Source organism: Balaenoptera acutorostrata, chromosome 4 (assembly GCF_949987535.1).
Source record: "Balaenoptera acutorostrata chromosome 4, mBalAcu1.1, whole genome shotgun sequence".
Classification (NCBI taxonomy): domain Eukaryota; kingdom Metazoa; phylum Chordata; class Mammalia; order Artiodactyla; family Balaenopteridae; genus Balaenoptera; species Balaenoptera acutorostrata.
The window spans coordinates 95,359,121-95,378,410 of NC_080067.1; the positions used below are offsets into that span (position 1 = coordinate 95,359,121).

The following is a 19,290-nucleotide window of genomic DNA, read 5'->3' on the forward strand; positions in this document are numbered from 1 at the left end:
CCTTAGCTGGAGCTTTTCAAAGCTTGGTCGTCATATATGGAGACAGAGCTGATTTAGTGTTGTAGCTCAGCTAGTTGAACTCTATAAAAATTTCCAACTCAAACTTGTAGATATGGATATGGTTTCTGTAGGAATTCAAGTGAAATGGGCATTATAGCCAAGAACCTATTACAGTCCTGGGTGCAAACAATAGCTCTGGAAGATCTTCAGGTTACTTATTTCTTGAATCCCCAAGAAGAGAGATAGTGTTAATAAAGACAAATTCCTGATTTTATTAGCAAGTTTGGAGGTGGAACTATGAATAAAAGCTCCAAGGGAAGAAGGGGTGTTCTTGGTAAGAAAAGACTCCCCTTGAATGGTAGCACTTGGTTCTTGAGTCCCTCCAAAATACACAGTATCCACTTGGATACTCCAGACACCAGGTTATTCCTATAGTTCTGTGCTGCGCACCTCCTTGAAGGACCTTTTGTGAATTAGAGGATCACTGTTTCTGTCTTAAAGAAAACCTGAAGTTTGAGGGTGGAGAGAAGTTTGATAATACATACCCTCCTCAGGAACAAAAGAAGGTGTCATTGAAGAATTGCATCGAAGAAAGGGACTCAAGACAATAAATGAAGGAATTTTTAAAGAGTTCTTAAGCATCTACATTCAGCCCCTACATTTATGATTTTTAGTAGCTTACAGTTTTTAAGAGGATCTAACAGTTTTCCTGGATTAATTTTTCAGGAAAAGGAAAATGTGAAGGTCTGTGCATTTGTGCTTAGAGACTACAGGAGCAGGATAATTTGTCTTCCTCTCCAGTCAGTCTCGTGGGACAGAATCCCCATGGGAAGAGCCGTTTAGCAGAAGTGATATGGAGGAGAGAGTACAAAGGTGGATACTAAGGTCTTGGAGGGAGAGGGGCAAAGGAGAGTACAGGTGGGCGTGGAGATGAGGATCCTTAACAATTAGGGAACCGGAGAGGTTCAAACAGGAATAAGTCCTCAATTAAAGAGCTTCCGTAAAGAGGACATGAAGTTTTGTTTATGAAGCCTATAGCAACACTTAGCACATTTCCAGCACTTTATAAAGAATGGATGAATCTGACCAGGGTGCTCAATACCGTCAGAAAATACTCAGTTCCCCAACATATAGTGCAGTTGGCCTGGCATTCTTTCTTCACAGGCTGTACCCCGCTGCCCCGCACAGCTAGCTGACTCCTACTCTTCTTTCGGGGCTTCCCAAATACGAATTTGGGCCCCTCCTCTAGGTAGCCGTGGTGCTGCATTCCCATTCTAGCTTCTGTCACACTGTATTGGAATAGTTTGCTTCCTTGTCTGCGTTCCCTACTAGGCTGAATTCAGTGTAATAAGGATGTATTGGGTTCCTAGCATGGGGCACGATGCCAGGCTCTGTAAGGTGCACTAGATAAAGGCTTTGTTTTAGTAGCGTTCAGGGAATGTCTGTGGAATTAATGAGCTTGAGGATATTGAGAAAATACAGCATGACGAGCTACTTGTGACAAGTGATTCCAATAAAACCTTTACATGAAGTGTTTCACTTTAAAATAATCTCTCCTTCTCTCTGTGTGTGTCTTTGTCTCTTTATCTGTCTTTAGAAATAATAGTACACACGTGTGAGACATTATTCAGACTATAATGGTGTTTCATGTAAATTTTGATGTAGAGATTTCACAGACTGAGAATAATCCAGAACTAATTCAGAACTTTGTCTCTCCCCAACCTGCCCCTTCACCCTTTCCCACTCCCCACCAAATGCCACCACCTCCGAATATTTGTTTTTCTAGAAATACTTCCTTGGAAGATTGCTGATTAGCTCTAAATCTAAACCCCACAGAATTTATACCCACCATGAAAAGGACCAATACTCAGGACCAGTACAGGGGTTTCAACCCTATATTGGAGGAAGGGAGGTTGGATTTAGGGGAAGAAAGGGGTGGTTTGTATTTAAAAATACCGCTCACCGCTTCCCCTCCACCAAACCTACCGTAAACTTGACCACAGGCCTCCTTTCCCAGGGACTCCACTTGAAGCTTTGCTTTCTATGCCAGCTGATTTCTGCTCAGCTCAAATACCCAGAAGCCCTTTCTCATCCTGCCTCTTCCCTACTCATCTTCTTACCAGCCAGGCAAATAATTCTGAGGACTGTGTGTGTGTGTGTGTGTGTGTGTTACATTTGATGTTGTGAAATGCTGAGGATTTTTAACTTTTTGGATTGAATCTCCTTAAAATTACAAATGAATATTGCTACAAATAATATAATTAAAATACTAGGAATGTAAATTATATAAGAAATAGCTGTTTTATCCTTTGTATGCCATGTTATTTTATAATTGAAAAATTTTGTAAATCCCTTGGGCAATATACATGAAGTTCTTGGAACACTTCAACATAAAACACTCTATATACTTTTAAGATGTGGTAACTGTAAATTTCTAGATTTCATATGCTCCCAGGAATGAAATACATGTCATCTAGGGGATTAATCCTAGAAAAGCCATCACACTAGAAGGGTGGGGTGCTCCTGCCTTTTGACAAAATGAAGCACCTGTCAGAGCAATGACCATGGCTGTCTGGAAAGAGCAGGGTCCATGTATGATTTCTAGGAGTAGTCCCTGAGGCCCCGATGAAAGAATTACTCCGAAGAGTTAAGTTCTTTGGTTTTCTTAGGGAAAAAGTAAGGCTGTAGTCAGCCTCTTTTCCTCCAGGAATTTTGCAATGCTGACTTAGTTCTCGCCAAGGAGAAATTCAAGTAGGTGCAAGGCTTTCCTGGACTGCTTGGTTACAGACGGGCATTGTGAGCTCATGCTTGCTTGCTTTAATAAACGTTTTATTTTAAGATAAATGTAGATTCCTGTGGTGTTGTAAGAAATAATGCAGAGATATCCCCTGTACCCTTTACCCAGTTTCTCCCAATGGTAACATTTTGCAACACTATAGAACAATATGGAAGTTAGGATATTGACATTGACACAGTCAAGGTACAGAAGACTTCCATCACCACAAGGATTCTTCCTGTTGCCCTTTCATAGCCATGGCCACCTCCCTCTCCTCAGTCAATGCCTTTTGAAGAACACTTTGATGCCAGTTATAAAAACAAACTATTTGGCAGGCACAAATGTTCATCTTTGCCAAGATATTTAACAAAACCCAGGAGATAGAGCCAGTTTGGACAGATGAGTGCTGCATCTCTTTTCCTGGTATATTCTCATCTCTGCTGTGCTTATATTCCTAGGGAGATTCTTCTGTATTTTTTCCCTGAGGATTGTCTACCATCAGAATTTGTCCACACATCTCTGGAGGAAGTTACAACAAGTTTGGAGGCAAGCTGACTTTTTTTGAACTTTGAGGGAATGACAGAATACCCTGAATTGAATCTTCAGTGAAGAAAAATGTAAAGGGTTACCAGTGAGAGGACCTAGAATAGCTTAAGTGAATGAGGATGGGGATCTTTGTACTAAGTGGGTAACTCGGAATTAAAGCTGCATTGGAAACCAGCGTGGCCAAGGTTTAAATAAACTCTGGGAAGATTGTACAGACTGAGAGTAGTCAGTCTCTGAGATGAAAAGAGACAGGATATAGTCCTTAACTTCTCTCCCTGCACCAAAAGTAGTTCCTATCCCTTAGATACACTTCCTCAGCTACCTGTTATGAGGAACTGAGGTGAAGATTGGGTTAGAATCACTAAGACATCACAGGGAAAGATGAAGAAAATTGCATTTACCAAATCTCCTCTCAGAGGCAATACTGTATATGATGGGAAGGAAAACTTGGATCAGCAGCTGCCTGGGGTGCATAGGGTGAGCCTGGCACTGGCCCACAGTGGGCAGTCCCCGAGCTGCTGAGTCACAGCAGGCTGTGGTGAAGCTGAGTGAGGGGTGCAGGCCTGAGGCCGCCAGAGCTGCTCACGGGACTGGAAGAGGGCCGCCAGGTGCAGGAGGGTGGGGGGAGCTCCTTCTCCACCCTCATGCTCGGTGTTGCTTGAGGAAGGCATGGATACACATGAAAAGCTACCAGTGAAAAGGGCGCCACGTGATTAATTTGCAGAGGTGCCATATGTCTTCATCTGATCCTGGGTGACGTCCTACGTCGTTGTTTCTGCTTCTTCACCATCTACTCTCACCTCATTCTTTCCCGTGGCGCTTCTGACTCAACGACCTCACTGGGACCGTCTAGTCAAGCCGCCAGTGACCACTGCGCTGACACATGCAGTAGTCACTTACCTTACCTGGCCTCTTCAGCCCAGCTGACCACTCTCTCTTTCTTGAAGCACTTTCCTTATGTAGCTTCCATGACAGCACACTTCTCATGTTCCTGCTTCCCTCCCTCCCATCCTCTGTGCTGGCAGCTCCTTCTCTATTTGGTTTCTAAATGTCGGTGTGTCTGAGGGCTTGTTCCTGGACCACTTTCTTCTCTCTATTAAATGTTGTTTCTAGGTGACCTCAGCTAGTCTCTGACTTTAAATACTATCCCACATGCCAGTGACTCTCCCCGGTCTATTTCTGTGGCGTCCCCATCCAAGATATCTAGACTCCAACGGCTTTATTATTTATCATTTACTTTTCCTTCACCTTGATTTTCTTTTTCATCTGCAAAATTTTTAAAACCATGTTGTATAATATAATTAGGCCCTGGCTTAAAAGACCCACAGCACCAATGTTGGCAAGTTCTAGGCTTTGATGCTTTTTTATACTAGGTACTTGCATGTTATAACTCTACTGTAGACAGCTCATTCCCTAAAAGTTAATATCCTGTTCTGTTATCATTTATGAAAACAGCTGGAGCAATGCCCAGAGCAGACAAACAAAAAGCTGAAAATGTGTTTCAACCAGGTAAGCTTCCTTTCAACATAATCATTTATATTCTAAATGATCCTGTATTCCAAAGGAGAAATAATATACATTTCCAAATGTTAGGTTTGAAAGGAAATCAAATTTGCATTCACTTATCAAGACTTAGATTAATCTGTAGCATATCTGATGCCACAAAGCAACATCTTTTTGAATTTTAAAGATGCAAATGTTTCCAAACCATAAAGCTTATGAAACACTTGGAGTAGGACTATATTTTGAACAGGAAACATGACATTCTGAGTCTTTAAGCAATAGATTCACTGGATCCTCGAGACACTGTGCTAAATCAGAAATCTTTTGTACAAAAGTCTTTAATTATTTTGGACAATTTGATATCTCTCTGGGTTTTTAAAATTCTATCAACAGTTTTTTAAGTTTATGATTTTTCTATTTTAAAAGCAGCTATAAAATAATTAATGCTAATAAAAGGAAGTAAAAGGAATTTTAAGAAATTCATCCATAGTCCCAAACCATTCCAAGATCACTGGTATTTTTTGGTGTGTTTCATTACAACCTTTCTCTCTCTCTGGGTAGATGGTTTTTTGTTTTTGTTGTTTTGTTTTGTTTTTTTTTACAGTTTTCTTATAATACTGTGTATCTAGTTCTTAAAGATTTCCTTGGTGGTGGCAGGGAAGAGTCCATAGAGTCCTTCAGTTCTGCTAGAGAAATATCTCAAAAAATCATATGCCCTCAACTTCCTTAAATCACACTCAAGGGAACTGAGACTCCAAGATGTGAACTTGGCCCAACTAACACAGGGGATTAGCATTGTAGCCGGTACAGCCACTGAGGTTCCCAGATACTTCATGCAGGCCACAACAGTCTAGAACTTTTCATGGCACCAAGATCAATATTGAGATGCTTAGGTCTCCAATGACACTTCACCTGTGTTTGCTCAAACAGGTGCACCAGCTCTATCACTAGCACATATACTAGCGTCTTCTTCCAAGTGCTTATGCTTACAGCCATCTTCTGGAAAACTCTCATAATAATATGCAAATCTGTAAAGACTGGGAGGTGAATGATCCTCCCTGGAATTGTGCACAGCACAGCTGTAAGCAGAGGTGCCGCCTCATCTCTTTTGTGGGGAATGGAATATATTTGAATATTCATGTTTTATAAATGAAATAGAATTGGGAAGTAAGTTCCCCAAAGCATATAACTAGGCAAACTTGAAATGAAAATCAGGACCTAAACTAGATTTCTTCTTAGAAAGGCTGTGTCACAAAGTGTTTGGATTTTAGGGTGTGCCTAAATGTAATACCCCTGTTGATATATTTGCCTCTGATATTTCTGCCTGAGTGCCTACTGGCCTGTGATAAGCAACTGGAAATGAAGGAATATTGTGGTTCTTAATTTCTCATCATTGTTCAACTGTAAAGTGAATTTATTTTCTGAGTAGCATTTTGTTGAAAAAGCAGTAATTGAACATTTTCAGTGTGAAGACTTAGTTGTCATTTCCTAATTAGAGTAAAAGACAGCTTTTTTCCAACATATTTTTGACCCTATTCTAGCACTATTATTATTATTATTATTTTTACTAGTATTATTTTCATCAGCAAATCTAACACTGTGATTGATTAAGAGCCACTAGCTCCAGGCACTAAACTAGGCCTTTTATATATGTTACCTCATTTAATTCTCACAACTTTGGGGTGCATAGGTGCCACTATCTTTGTGTTAGTACTGAGGAAATGGAGAACCAGAAAGATAACATTCCAATGTCATGATGCAAGTTAAGTAGCAGATTCAGGATTGGAACCCAGATTTGTGCCACTCCAAAGCTCTTTTCACTACCTCACTTTATTCCATCTCATTCTTATCCAGACTGTAATACTTCATCCTTGTGATAAAGTTTGCAAGTATTACTTGCAATAGGTATACTACAGCTTCTCAGCCTATTGGCATAAAAGAATTATTGTTTACTTACTAGAGACCTTGACATTACATGGTGAGATGTATATGGGGAGATGCTGACAGTAAAATATGGTGTGGGGAGGGCATGTGGTAGGCAGGTTGTTTACTGTCCCACCAGGAATTGTCCCAACTCTGTCTGTGGCAGCCAGCTTGACAAATCACCAGTAAGGCTCCTGGATCTCTTGACACATCCTTATCTACTGGTTAGGGAACTCTGATTTAACTATTTACACTAAAAAACTTAGAAATTTGCTAAGAATTAGTTTATCATACATCTCAGCGTATCCAAGCTTATACATGTTCTTCATGTCTGTTTCTAAATGATATTTTTTCAGTGTCTACGCTCAGTAATGGAGCCAAGGTGTTGGGTCTTGGAGGCCAGACTGAATGTTTATTCAAGGTGTTAGCATAGATGATTAGAATCCTCTTAATGTTCAGGGCAAGTGGGATTCAAAGAATCAAAGCAAGATAAACAGTCAAGAGACCATGAGTTCCTGTTGAAATGGAGATGTTGCAAGCAAAATACAGAACAATTGGAATCACGATTTTCTTCACATGAAACTAGTCTTAAGGACTTTATTAATGATTGGTAGCTTTAAGTGGATGGTTATAAAAACTATTGAAATCATTTATTGAAATCCATGTAGGGTTAACTCTGTGCACCTTGCTTTAAGGTGTGTACGTTTAATAAAGGGAGGACCCTTTGTAAGTCACAAGCTTTTTTGGTCACCTCGCCCTGACCACATCAGCAGTGTCCATAACTATTAGAGTAGCAGATGATTCATGACAGCATTGGTGGTCCTTTGCAACCCAACCTGAACCACCATCTTTTATTCTTTCCTCTTGCAAACCATCTGCTCCATCCAAAATGGAGTTGCTCCAACGTACTAGACTGGCCTGCCTCTGAGCGTTTCCCCGTGCTGTCCCCCCAGATACTCTTCTCCACTCTTCCAGTCCACGGTTGGCCTCTGGATATCCTGCCCACCCTTTGTACAGCCTGGTCAATGCTACCTTCTACGTCAAGCCTACCTCAGTCTCTCCGTGTGAAATTAATCTTGACTTCTGTGTTCTGAGAGAACCTTAAAACTCTACTTTAGCATTAATTAAATTTTCTGCCTTGTATTAGTTTCCTGTATTTTATTTTCTCCCCAGCTAGATTATCGAATCCTTGAAATTAGCAATCCTCTCATATCCTAGCAACATCAATAAGTAGCTTTGAATGCATCTGGACCTTACTATTGTGCATTGACTCAAAGTTGATTGTTTCTGCTGTAGTGTCTGCCCACACAAACACATGCATATTCTTGTAAATAGGGTGCAAAATCTATAGATTTTGTAGTCCTGCCTTACTTTGTGCAAACTTATTAGGATTCTGGCGCTCCAGAGCTGCCAGAGCTCTGACTTTTTAAATTCAAGGCAGAAAATTAAAATCTCAGTTGAATATCCTTTCTTTCAAACCCTAATTCCATTCTGAATTAATGGGGTTTGGAAGAATTCCATTTTTGATCTGCCGCAAATACCTCTACAAGAGTGAGTTTAACCAGCAGAACTAAGCCTCTCATCCTGTTACAGTTCTCTACTCACCTTAATTAAAATGTTAAAACAACCAGAAGTCCTTTTACATTGAGCTTTAAAAGTTGGCAAAATTGTTACCTTTTATAGAAACCTCAGGGAGATGTTAGCCTGAGAAAGGAAGAAGCATAAATCAGGAAACTGGCTAAACTGGCCGTTAGTGCTTGAAGGAAATACAGTTTGCTGGTTACAAAATAGTGAATGTTGAGAGACTGAATATGATTTTGAATGTAGCGTGCTGTATAAACATTCTTTTTTTTTTCTTTGCATTTTTGAATTTTATTTTATTTATTTTTTTATACAGCAGGTTCTCATTAGTCATCCACTTTATACACATCAGTGTATACATGTCAATCCCAATCCCCAGTTCATCACACCACCAGCCCCCTACCCCGCAGCTTTCCCCCACTGGTGTCCATACATTTGTTCTCTACAGCTGTGTCTCAATTTCTGCCCTGAAAACCGGTTCATCAGTACCATTTTTCTAGGTTCCACATATATGCGTCAATATACGATATTTGTTTTTCTCTTTCTGACTTACTTCATTCTGTATGACAGTCTCTGGATCCATCCACGTCTCTACAAATGTCCCAATTTCGTTTCTTCTTATGGCTGAGTAATATTCCATTGTATATATGTGCCACATCTTCTTTATCCAGTCGTCTGTCGATGGGCATTTAGGTTGCTTCCATGACCTGGCTATTGTAAATACTGCTCCAATGAACGTTGGGGTGCATGTGTCTTTTTGGATTAGGGTTTTCTCTGCGTATATGCCCAGTAGTGGGATTGCTGGGGTCATATGGTAGTTCTATTTTTATTTTTTTAAGGAACCTCCATACTGTTCTCCATAGTGGCTGTATCAATTTACATTCCCACCAACAGTGCAAGAGGGCTCTCTTTTCTCCACACCCTCTCCAGCGTTTATTGTTTGTAGATTTTTTGATGATGGCCATTCTGACTGGTGTGAGATGATATCACATTGTAGTTTTGATTTGCATTTCTCTAATGATTACTGATGCTGAACATTCTTTCATGTGTTTGTTGGCAATCTGTGTATCTTATTGGATAAATGTATATTTAGGTCTTCTGCCCATTTTTGGATTGGGTTGTTTGTTTTTTTAATATTGAGCTGCATGAGCTGTTTATATATTTTGGAGATCAGTCCTTAGTCCCTTGATTCGTTTGCAAATATTTTCTCCCATTCTGAGGTTGTCTTTTCGTTTTGTTTATGGTTTCCTTTGCAGTACAAAAGCTTTTAAGTTTCATTAGGTCCCATTTGTTTACTTTTGTTTTGATTTCCATTACTCTAGGAGGTGGGTCAGAAAAGATCTTGCTGTGATTTATGTCAGAGAGTGTTCTTCCTATGTTTTCCTCTAAGAGTTTTATAGTATCAGGTCTTACATTTAGATCTCTAATCCATTTTGAGTTTATTTTTGTGTATGGTGTTAGGGAGTGTTCTAATTTCATTCTTTTACATGTAGCTGTCCAGTTTTCCCAGCACCACTTATTGAAGAGGCTGTCTTTTCTCCACTGTATATGCTTGCCTCCTTTATCAAAGATAAGGTGACCATATGTGCGTGGGTTTATCGCTGGGCTTTCTATCCTGTTCCATTGATCTATATTTCTGTTCTTGTGCCAGTACCATATTGTCTTGATGACTATAGCTTTGTACTATAGTCTGAAGTCAGGGAGTCTGATTCCTCCAGCTCTGCTTTTTTCCCTCAAGACTGCTTTGGCTATTTGGGATCTTTTGTGTCTCCATAGAAATTTTAAGATTTTTTGTTCTAGTTCTGTAAAAAATGCCATTGGTAATTTGATAGGGATTGCAGTGAGTCAGTAGATTGCTTTGGGTAGTATAGTCATTTTCACAATATTGATTCTTCCAATCCAAGAACATGGTATATCTCTCCATCTGTTGGTATCATCTTTAATTTCTTTCATCAGTATCTTATAATTTTCTCCATATAGGTCTTATGTCTCCCTAGGTAGGTTTATTCCTAGGTATTTTATTCTTTTTGTAGCATGGTAAATGGGAGTGTTTCCTCAATTTCTCTTTCAGATTTTTCATCATTAGTGTATAGGAATGCAAGAGATTTCTGTGCATTAATTTTGTATCCTGCAACTTTACCAAATTCATTGATTAGCTCTAGTAGTTTTCTGGTGGCATTTTAGGATTCTTTATGTATAGTATCCTGTCATCTGCAAACAGTGACAGTTTTACTTCTTCTTTTCCAATTTGTATTCCTTTAATTTCTTTTTCTTCTCTGATTGCCATGGCTAGGACTTCCAAAACTATGTTGAATAATAGTGGTGAGAGTGGACATCCTTGTCTTGTTCCTGATCTTAGAGGAAATGCTCTCCATTTTTCACCATTGAGAATGATATTTGCTCTGGGTTTGTTGTATATGGCCTTTATTATGTTGAGGTAGGTTCCCTCTATGCCCACTTTCTAGAGAGTTTTTATTATAAATGGGTGTTGAATTTTGTCAAAAGCTTTTTCTGCATCTATTGAGATGATTGTATGGTTTTTCTTCTTCAGTTTGTTAATATGGTGTATCACATTGATTGATTTGTGTATATTGAAGAATCCTTGTATCCCTGGGATAAATCCCACTTGATCATGGTGTATGATCCTTTTAATATGTTGTTGGATTCTGTTTGCTAGTATTTTGTTGAGGATTTTTTATCAGAGATATTGATAAAAAATATCTATATTCATCAGAGATATGAATCTATATTCATCAGAGATATTGGTCTGTAATTTTCTTTTTTGTAGTATATTTGTCTGCTTTTGGTATCAGAGTGATGGTGGCCTCACAGAATGAGTTTGGGAGTGTTCCTTCCTCTGCAATTTTTTGGAAGATTTTGAGAAAGATGGGTGTTAGCGCTTCTCTAAATGTTTGATAGAATTCACCTGTGAAGCCATCTGGTCCTGGACTTCTGTTGGAAGATTTTTAATCACAGTTTCAATTTCATTACTTGGGATTGGTCTGTTCATATTTTCTATTTCCTCCTGGTTCAGTCTTGGAAGGTTATACCTTTCTAAGAATTTGTCCATTTCTTCCAGGTTGTCCATTTTATTGGCATAGAGTTGCTTGTAGTAGTCTCTTAGGATGCTTTGTATTTCTGCGGTGTCTGTTGTAACTTCTCCTTTTTCATTTCTGATTTTATTGATTTGAGTCCTCTCCCTCTTTTTCTTGATGAGTCTGGCTAATGGCTTATCAATTTTGTTTCTCTTCTCAAAGAACCAGCTTTTAGCTTTATTGATCTTTGCTATTGTTTCCTTTGTTTCTATTTCATTTATTTCTGCTCTGATCTTTAAGATTTCTTTCCTTCTGCTAACTTTGGGTTTTGTTTGTTCTTCTTTCTCTAGTTCCTTTAGATGTAACATTAGATTGTTTATTAGAGTTTTCTTGTTTCCTGAGGTAGGCTTGTATAGCTATAATCTTCCCTCTTAGAACTGCTTTTGCTGCATCCCATAGATTTTGGATCATCGTGTTTTCATTATCATTTGTGTCTAGGTAATTTTTGATTTCCTCTTTGATTTCTTCAGTGATCTCTTGGTTATTTAGTAATGTATTGTTTAACCTCCATGTGTTTGTGTTTTTTACATTTTTTTCCCTGTCATTCATTTCTTATCTTATAGCGTTGTGGTCAGAAAAGATGCTTGATATGATTTCAGTTTTCTTAAATTTACTGAGGCTTGATTTGGGACCCAAGATGTGATGTATCCTGGAGAATGTTCCGTGCGCACTTGAGAAGAAAGTGTAATCTGCTGTTTTTGGATGGAATGTCCTATAAATATCAATTAAATCTATCTGGTCTATTGTGTCATTTAAAGCTTGTGTTTCCTTATTAATTTTCTGTTTGGATGATCTGTCCATTGGTGTAAGTGAGGTGTTAAAATCCCCCACTATTATTGTGTTACTGTCGATATTCTCTATTATAGCTGTTAGCAGTTGCCTTATGTATTGAGGTGCTCTTATGTTGGGTGCATATATATTTATAATTGTTATATCTTCTTCTTGGATTGATCCCTTGATCATTATGTAGTGTCCTTCCTTGTCTCTTGTAACATTCTTTATTTTAAAGTCTATTTTATCTGATATGAGTATTGCTACTCCAACTTTCTTTTGATTACCATTTGCATGGAATATCTTTTTCCATCCTCTCACTTTCAGTCTGTATGTGTCCCTAGGTCTGAAGTGGGTCTCTTGTAGACAGCATATATATGGGTCTTGTTTTTGTATCCATTCAGCAAGCCTGTGTCTTTTGGTTGGAGCATTTAATCCATTCACGTTTAAGGTAATTATTGATATGTATGTTCCTAGTACCATTTTCTTAATTGTTTTGGGTTTGTTTTTCTAGGTCCTTTTCTTCTCTTGTGTTTCCCAAGTAGAGAAGTTCTTTTAACATTTGTTGTAGAGCTGGTTTGGTGGCACTGAATTCTCTTAGCTTTTGCTTGTCTGTAAAGCTTTTGATTTCTCCATCGAATCTGAATGAGATCCTTGCAGGGTAGAGTAATCTTGGTTGTATGTTCTTCCCTTTCATCACTTTAAGTATATCATGCCACTCTCTTCTGGCTTGTAGAGTTTCTGCTGAGAAATCAGCTGTTAACCTTATGGGAGTTCCCTTGTATGTTATTGGTCGTTTTTCCCTTGCTGCTTTCAATAATTTTTCTTTGTCTTTAACTTTTACCAGTTTGATTACTATGTGTCTCAGCATGTTTCTCCTTGGGTTTTTCCTGTATGGGACTCTCTGTGCTTCCTGGACTTGAGTGGCTATTTCCTTAACCATGTTAGGGAAGTTTTTGACTATAATCTCTTCAAATATTTTCTCGGGTCCTTTCTCTCTCTCTTCTCCTTTGGGACCCCTATAATGTGAATTTTGTTGCTTTTAATGTTGCCCCAGAGGTCTCTTAGACTGTCTTCATTTCTTTTCATTCTTTTTTCTTTGTTCTGTTCCGTAGCACTGAATTCCACCATTCTGTCTTCCAGGTCACTTATCTGTTCTTCTGCCCTAGTTATTCTGCTATTGATTCCTTCTAGTGTATTTTTCATTTCAGTTATTGTATTGGTCATCTCTGTTTGTTTGTTCTTTAATTCTCCTAGGTCTTTGTTAAACATTTCTTGCATCTTCTCGATCTTTGCCTCCATTCTTTTTCTGAGGTCCTGGATCATCTTCACTATCATTATTCTGAATTCTTTTTCTGGAAGGTTGCCTATCTCCATTTCATTTAGTTGTTTTTCTGGGGTTTTATCTTGTTCCTTCATCTGCAACATAGCCCTCTGCCTTTTCATCTTGTCTGTCTTTCTGTGAATGTGGTTTTTGTTCCACAGGCTGCAGGATTGTAGTTCTTCTGTATAAACATTCTTAATGTTTACTGTATTAACAGTGCAGTCTTTTGAACCTTTTAAAAAATTAATTATAGATACACAGCAAATTATAGAATTGTAGAGAGGTCCCATGTACCCTTCATCCAAGTTTTTCCAGTGCTTATGTCTTCCATAATTGTATACTTATAGTACAATATCAAAAGCAGGAAATTGAAATTGGTAAAATGTGTGTCTCGTTTTATCACGTGTGGATTTGTATGACCACCACCACTGTTAGGGTAGGAGCTCCCATTACCACAAAAATCTCCTTATGCTATCCCTTTATAGTCACACTCCACACATGCAAACACCCCTAGCCCCAGGCAACTGCTCATCTGTTCTCCATCTCTATAACTTTGTCATTTGAGGGATGTTATCCAAATGGAATCATACAGTAGGTGTCAATTTATGATTGGCTTTATTCACTCAGTGTAATGCCCTTCAGGTCCATTAAGTATATCAATCGTGTGTTTCTTTTTATTGCTGATGAGCAATACTGTTATTTTTCTAGGTAATGTTGTTATTCATATTTTATATTTTTAATTTTATTTGTTTGGGTTTGTTTTATTATTGTTGTTGCTCTTTATAAGAAAGTGTTTCCTGGCTATTGTTTAGGATGGCAAAAGCTATAAAATTCTGAAGTTCTGAAAACTAAGACTATAATTGGCTGCTGACATCTGAAATGTCCTTGACTCTGTCCTCATTATTCCAGCTGTGTTGAATTATTTACCCTACTCTACCTTCAGCCCGTGGGAGATCTCACTTCCTGGGTTTGACAGAAGCCTCCACGGGAAGCATCCTTGAAGCTTCTTGGAGGAGGTGGTTATTGCCTTAATTGTAAGCCATCAACTTCTTGTAGGTTGAACTGAGCATGTTCAAAAAAGGATGCCCCTCCAAGATCTCAGAATGTAGCCTGCATTTCAAGGCAGGATTGGCCCACGTGTTTGAAGTCCCTTTGCTGTGAATGCTGAACATCTGCTGTCCTAACTCTTCACTATTTAGTGCCATGTGGCAGGCATTGGAAATAGAGAGGTGTACAAAACCAATTTTTTTTTTTTTTTTTAAGGAATTCCTTTATTTTTATTATTTATTTATTTATTTATTTATTTATTTTTGGCTGTGTTGGGTCTTCGTTTCTGTGCAAGGGCTTTCTCTAGTTGCGGCAAGCGGGGGCCACTCTTCATCGCGGTGCGCGGGCCTCTCACTATCGCGGCCTCTCTTGTTGCGGAGCACAAGCTCCAGATGCGCAGGCTCAGCAATTGTGGCTCACGGGCCCAGTTGCTCCTTGGCATGTGGGATCTTCCCAGACCAGGGCTCGAGCCCGTGTCCCCTGCATTAGCAGGCAGATTCTCAACCACTGCGCCACCAGGGAAGCCCCAATTTTTTTTTTTTACATTGAGGTTGCATTCCAGAGGGAAAGATAGAGAACGAACACTTAAATAAACCATAAATAAACATACAATGTGATGTGCCATAAAATAATTGTGCAAGGCCAGGGGATAGACGGTGACGATGTGCTGGGGAAGGGGAGCCTATTTCAGATACAGAGAGCAAGGAACATCTGAGCCATGCTTTAATACTGGTTGAGGCCAAGAGTGAGCCTTGTGCATATCTGGGGCTGAATCTGCTGAACAAAGAAAGCAGCAAGGGCAAAGGGCCTGTGGCAGGAGGGAGCTTGATGTATACCTGGAAGGGCGAGGCCTAGAACTCAGGAAATGAGGTAAGAAGAGGCAGAGCCAGGTCAAGGATTTCAGAGTCTAATTCCTGTGCCCTCACACAAGCATCCAGGCAGTGTAAGTCTCGAAAGAAATCTAAGATTTCTTTTCGTGGCAATCTACAGATTTCACAATTAAGTCTCACCTTTAATACAACGCATGATATATATGTGTGAATGTATGTGTGTATATATATAAACACACGCATATATGGCCGTTGTTTACCACCGTGGAGTGATATTTGGGTCCCTGCTCCCAAATATTCCTCTCCGTTAATAGCACATGAATAGTATACATAATTGGAGGTAAATTAGTGATGTCAATCCAACTCAGATACCGTAAGTCAGGACTTTAATGGTCTTCTATTTAATGGAGACTCCACACCCGCCTCTCAACTCTAATAATATCTGTGCCTTACTTGGGGCACAATACATTTTCTCCCATAAGATACAATATTTGCATACTTGTATTATCTCATTCTGTAGACAAGAAGCTTCTGAGGGCAAAGACTAAATCTTACATATCTCTGCATCACCTATAATAAAATTCAGTGCCTCGAATTTAGGAAGTGGTTGGTGAATGTCTATTAAACAGAATTCAGTATACTTAGGGGGTTTTGTTTGTTTAAAGAATTTTATAGAAAAAGGAGAAATGTGTGAGGTCAATGAGTGCTTAACGGGAATGACGTGGCAGTGTTGGGGAAGGGCCTGCATGTATTAGTGAGTGTAGTGGAGGAGGGTGAAGGGGGACAGGGTGGACCCAGAAGACAAACCAGGCTACCCTACAATTTTCCTGGCAACCCAGCATATTAGAATACAGAAATCTTCCTATTGCTGAAACATTCAAATGTTTATCAAAACAGGATTTGCCCTGTATCTCTTTTCTCAGAATATCCCCTAGCCCTCTCAAAATGTTGATACAGGCAATTAATGTCATTTTGAAATTGAAACATTTGGCCACTCCATTACTTCTTTCTATTCTGTGAGTGTCTCAGGTGCAACATGAGCTCTTGGAAAATAACCAAGACTCTTGAATTAGCAAAGGTCACATGCGTTAGTGTATAACCGTACTCTTTACATCAGATTAGGGAACCCAAGGAGAGCGGCAGACTAGGAATTCCTCTTACTGTAGCTTCTGTGCTTTTCAGATGCTACAGACTTGAGTTATAAATCACACATTTAAAGTCCCAAGTGGCTGGACACTCTGTAGTCACCTATGAGTTACTGGTGCTGTGGCAAGTGGTCACAGGCACCTATCCCCTTTGTGCCTTGAAGAATATGGTAGCCCTGGTAGGAGAACAAATTCAAGCATTGCTAGGTTTCTTCTTTATTCCAAAGCAAGGGTTTCTGAGCTGACCTTGGCGTGCCTCTTTATATTATAGTTACTGGACTATTGTACATTTTTCCTTCTTTCTCTTCCTCTTCCATCAGATTGTTAGTTCCTTAAGGGATCAACATATCTTAAATGTAGACCACCCATAGTACATACATACAGAGTTGACACTTGGTACATATGTGTAGAATAGGAATATGATATTCTGCTATTAGGGAAGAAAGTAATATTTTAAAAATATATTAAAACTGTTTTTAAAACATTCCCAGATCCATAATGTTTACATGGTCCAATATGAAAAAAAACTAAAGAAAACCATGCAATCCATTGTCTATGATACAAACAGAAGAGCAGTGGTTAATGAAGTATCCCTGGGACAATGTGAAAAAAAAAGAAAAATCACTGAAGACAAACTGAATAATCTTCGTGTGAAACTGACAGTATTATTGCAGAAACTTCAGCTGGTAAGAAATGAAATTTTATTTGAGTAATAGGAACACACATTGTGTAGAGAGTGCTGGGCTAGCTTCCTCTCCTAATGTCGTCATCCACTTATGACTTTGGACGAGTCACTTAACCGAGCCCTAACTCTCTCTTAATGGATATTGAAATCACAAATAAATGAACTTTGAAAGTATAAATTAGAACACTGTTTTAAAGGCCTATTATTTTTTCCCTTTAAAAAATCAGAATCTTTGCTTCTGCTGTTGGTATAGTTCGATCATGCTGTCTCCTCAGTAGCATATTTCCAGTAGGAAATTTTTTCTAATTTTTTCAGACAACAAAATATTTTAATTTTTATCCTAATACAGAGGTTAAAAATACAGGCTCTTCTAATCTTAGGGGAGAGGTTAGAGAGATTGGAAAATATCATGTAAGTATGAATTACTGTTCTTGTTTGTTTATATATTTGAATGCATAAAGAATTGGGCTTCTATGATAGATTGAGCCAGTGAGGAAAGACCCATCTTCTACTACAGCATATACATATGCTGGGGAGAAAACATCAAAAATTAAAGTATATATATCCAATGTTGAAAAGTCTTTCTGTATATGCTAGAAATAAATTGAGAAATCAACAGTGAGCCCAGGAACTATGTCTGTGTTTCTCAGCTTTCTTTGGGGTATAAACAGAGGTTGTTGAGTGGGACTCCTAGGAAGGCTCCCTAAGAGGGGGTCAGAAAGTTCTCTGGGGGCCCGCAAGGGCCGGTCTGTGTCTGGAGCAACTTGGCATCATACACTCAGCACCCAGCACTTTGTGTTGCTTCCCCAGCACTGGTGACGGACACCTGGGCACTCTCTGGGCTGCCTCAAGACTACCCTTTGGCTCAGTTTATTGTCATGGTAAACTGGAAGCTCCTTAGATATCCTCTAGCCTGCTTTAAAAAAGTATATGGAAATAGGGTCTGACGGGGAGAAAATTGTCTCAGGACCCACACAAAACTCAGACATAGGCCCTGAATCTGGGACAGGAGACAGTTACTTCCTGGGCCATGCAGGGAGAGGGGGCAGGAGCTGTCTCCCAGAGAGACCTGCCTGGAGGCCTGGAGGACGGCCTTGCCCATGAAGGGGTTCGCAGAGAGACAGATGAGGAAACTTGCGCATCAGTATTGAATATGATGAGCATGGACTTTGAAGCCTACTGTCTGGTTTTTTTTTTTTTTTTTTTTTTTTGACTGTCTGGTTTTAAGTGTGAGAGTTCATTGCTCTTTCAAAAACTATGCATCTTTGGATTTTCTGGGATTTCTCTTATATAAAACAGAAAATAAAAACACAGAAAATATTTTTGATTAAGTATATAGCCAAAAGAGAAGATCCCTCTCTTCTTGGCTGGTCTAGGCAACAGTTAAAATGTTTCATTATTAAAATAAAAAGGATGATTAAAGCTAACCGTTTTCACATAATGGTAATTATATTTGTCCTTCTGTCAACAGTACTACCTAAGCCAATTGGTGAGAGTGGGATTTGAGTGGCGCTCCTTTGGGTTCTTGTGGCTGCCGAGGGTGGCGAACGTTTTTGCGTGTAAAAGGCCTGGTGGAGCCTCACGCATGGTAGCGTTTCAGTGATGACTGTTGTTTCACGAACAAGAACAACTAGAGAGACCAAGGAAGTTCTTTATCATAGAAATGGAATACCACTGTCTATCAAGAAAGTTCATAAAAATTATTTGGTTCTCACAATAGCAAATCTGTTCGGCTAGGAAAAAAAAAAAAGAAAGAATAGTAGTTTACTCTGCCTTCTGTGTCAAACCCCTGGGTTCCCTCACAGTAGCCAGAGTAATTATACTAACTTAATTTGTTTTATTCACTAGTAAAGAGGTGAAGGGCTTTAGCCCACAGAATGTGAAATGTTTCATCCAGTATCATTGGAGAGGTACTCAAAAGGCTCCTGCCCAGATATGTTTACTCTCATCTCCCACTTGAAATTTACATTTTCAGTGCCTTTAATTGCCCGAGCAACTACCATGGAGTAGAGCAGACACATGAGATGCGGTGGACCTGGAACAGACGGTTGGGGCAGCACATGA

The 19,290-nt window shown here is 39.2% G+C and overlaps 1 protein-coding gene across 1 annotated transcript in view; it reads left to right on the plus strand.

The window, feature by feature from the left end:
• Nucleotides 1-19,290, plus strand: part of MORC1 (MORC family CW-type zinc finger 1) — a 243,757-nt gene that overhangs the window by 223,061 nt on the left and 1,406 nt on the right. The window contains 3 exon segments of the mRNA XM_057544938.1: nt 3,235-3,322; nt 4,778-4,831; nt 17,033-17,227. Coding sequence (XP_057400921.1) covers nt 3,235-3,322; nt 4,778-4,831; nt 17,033-17,227 — 337 coding nt within the window.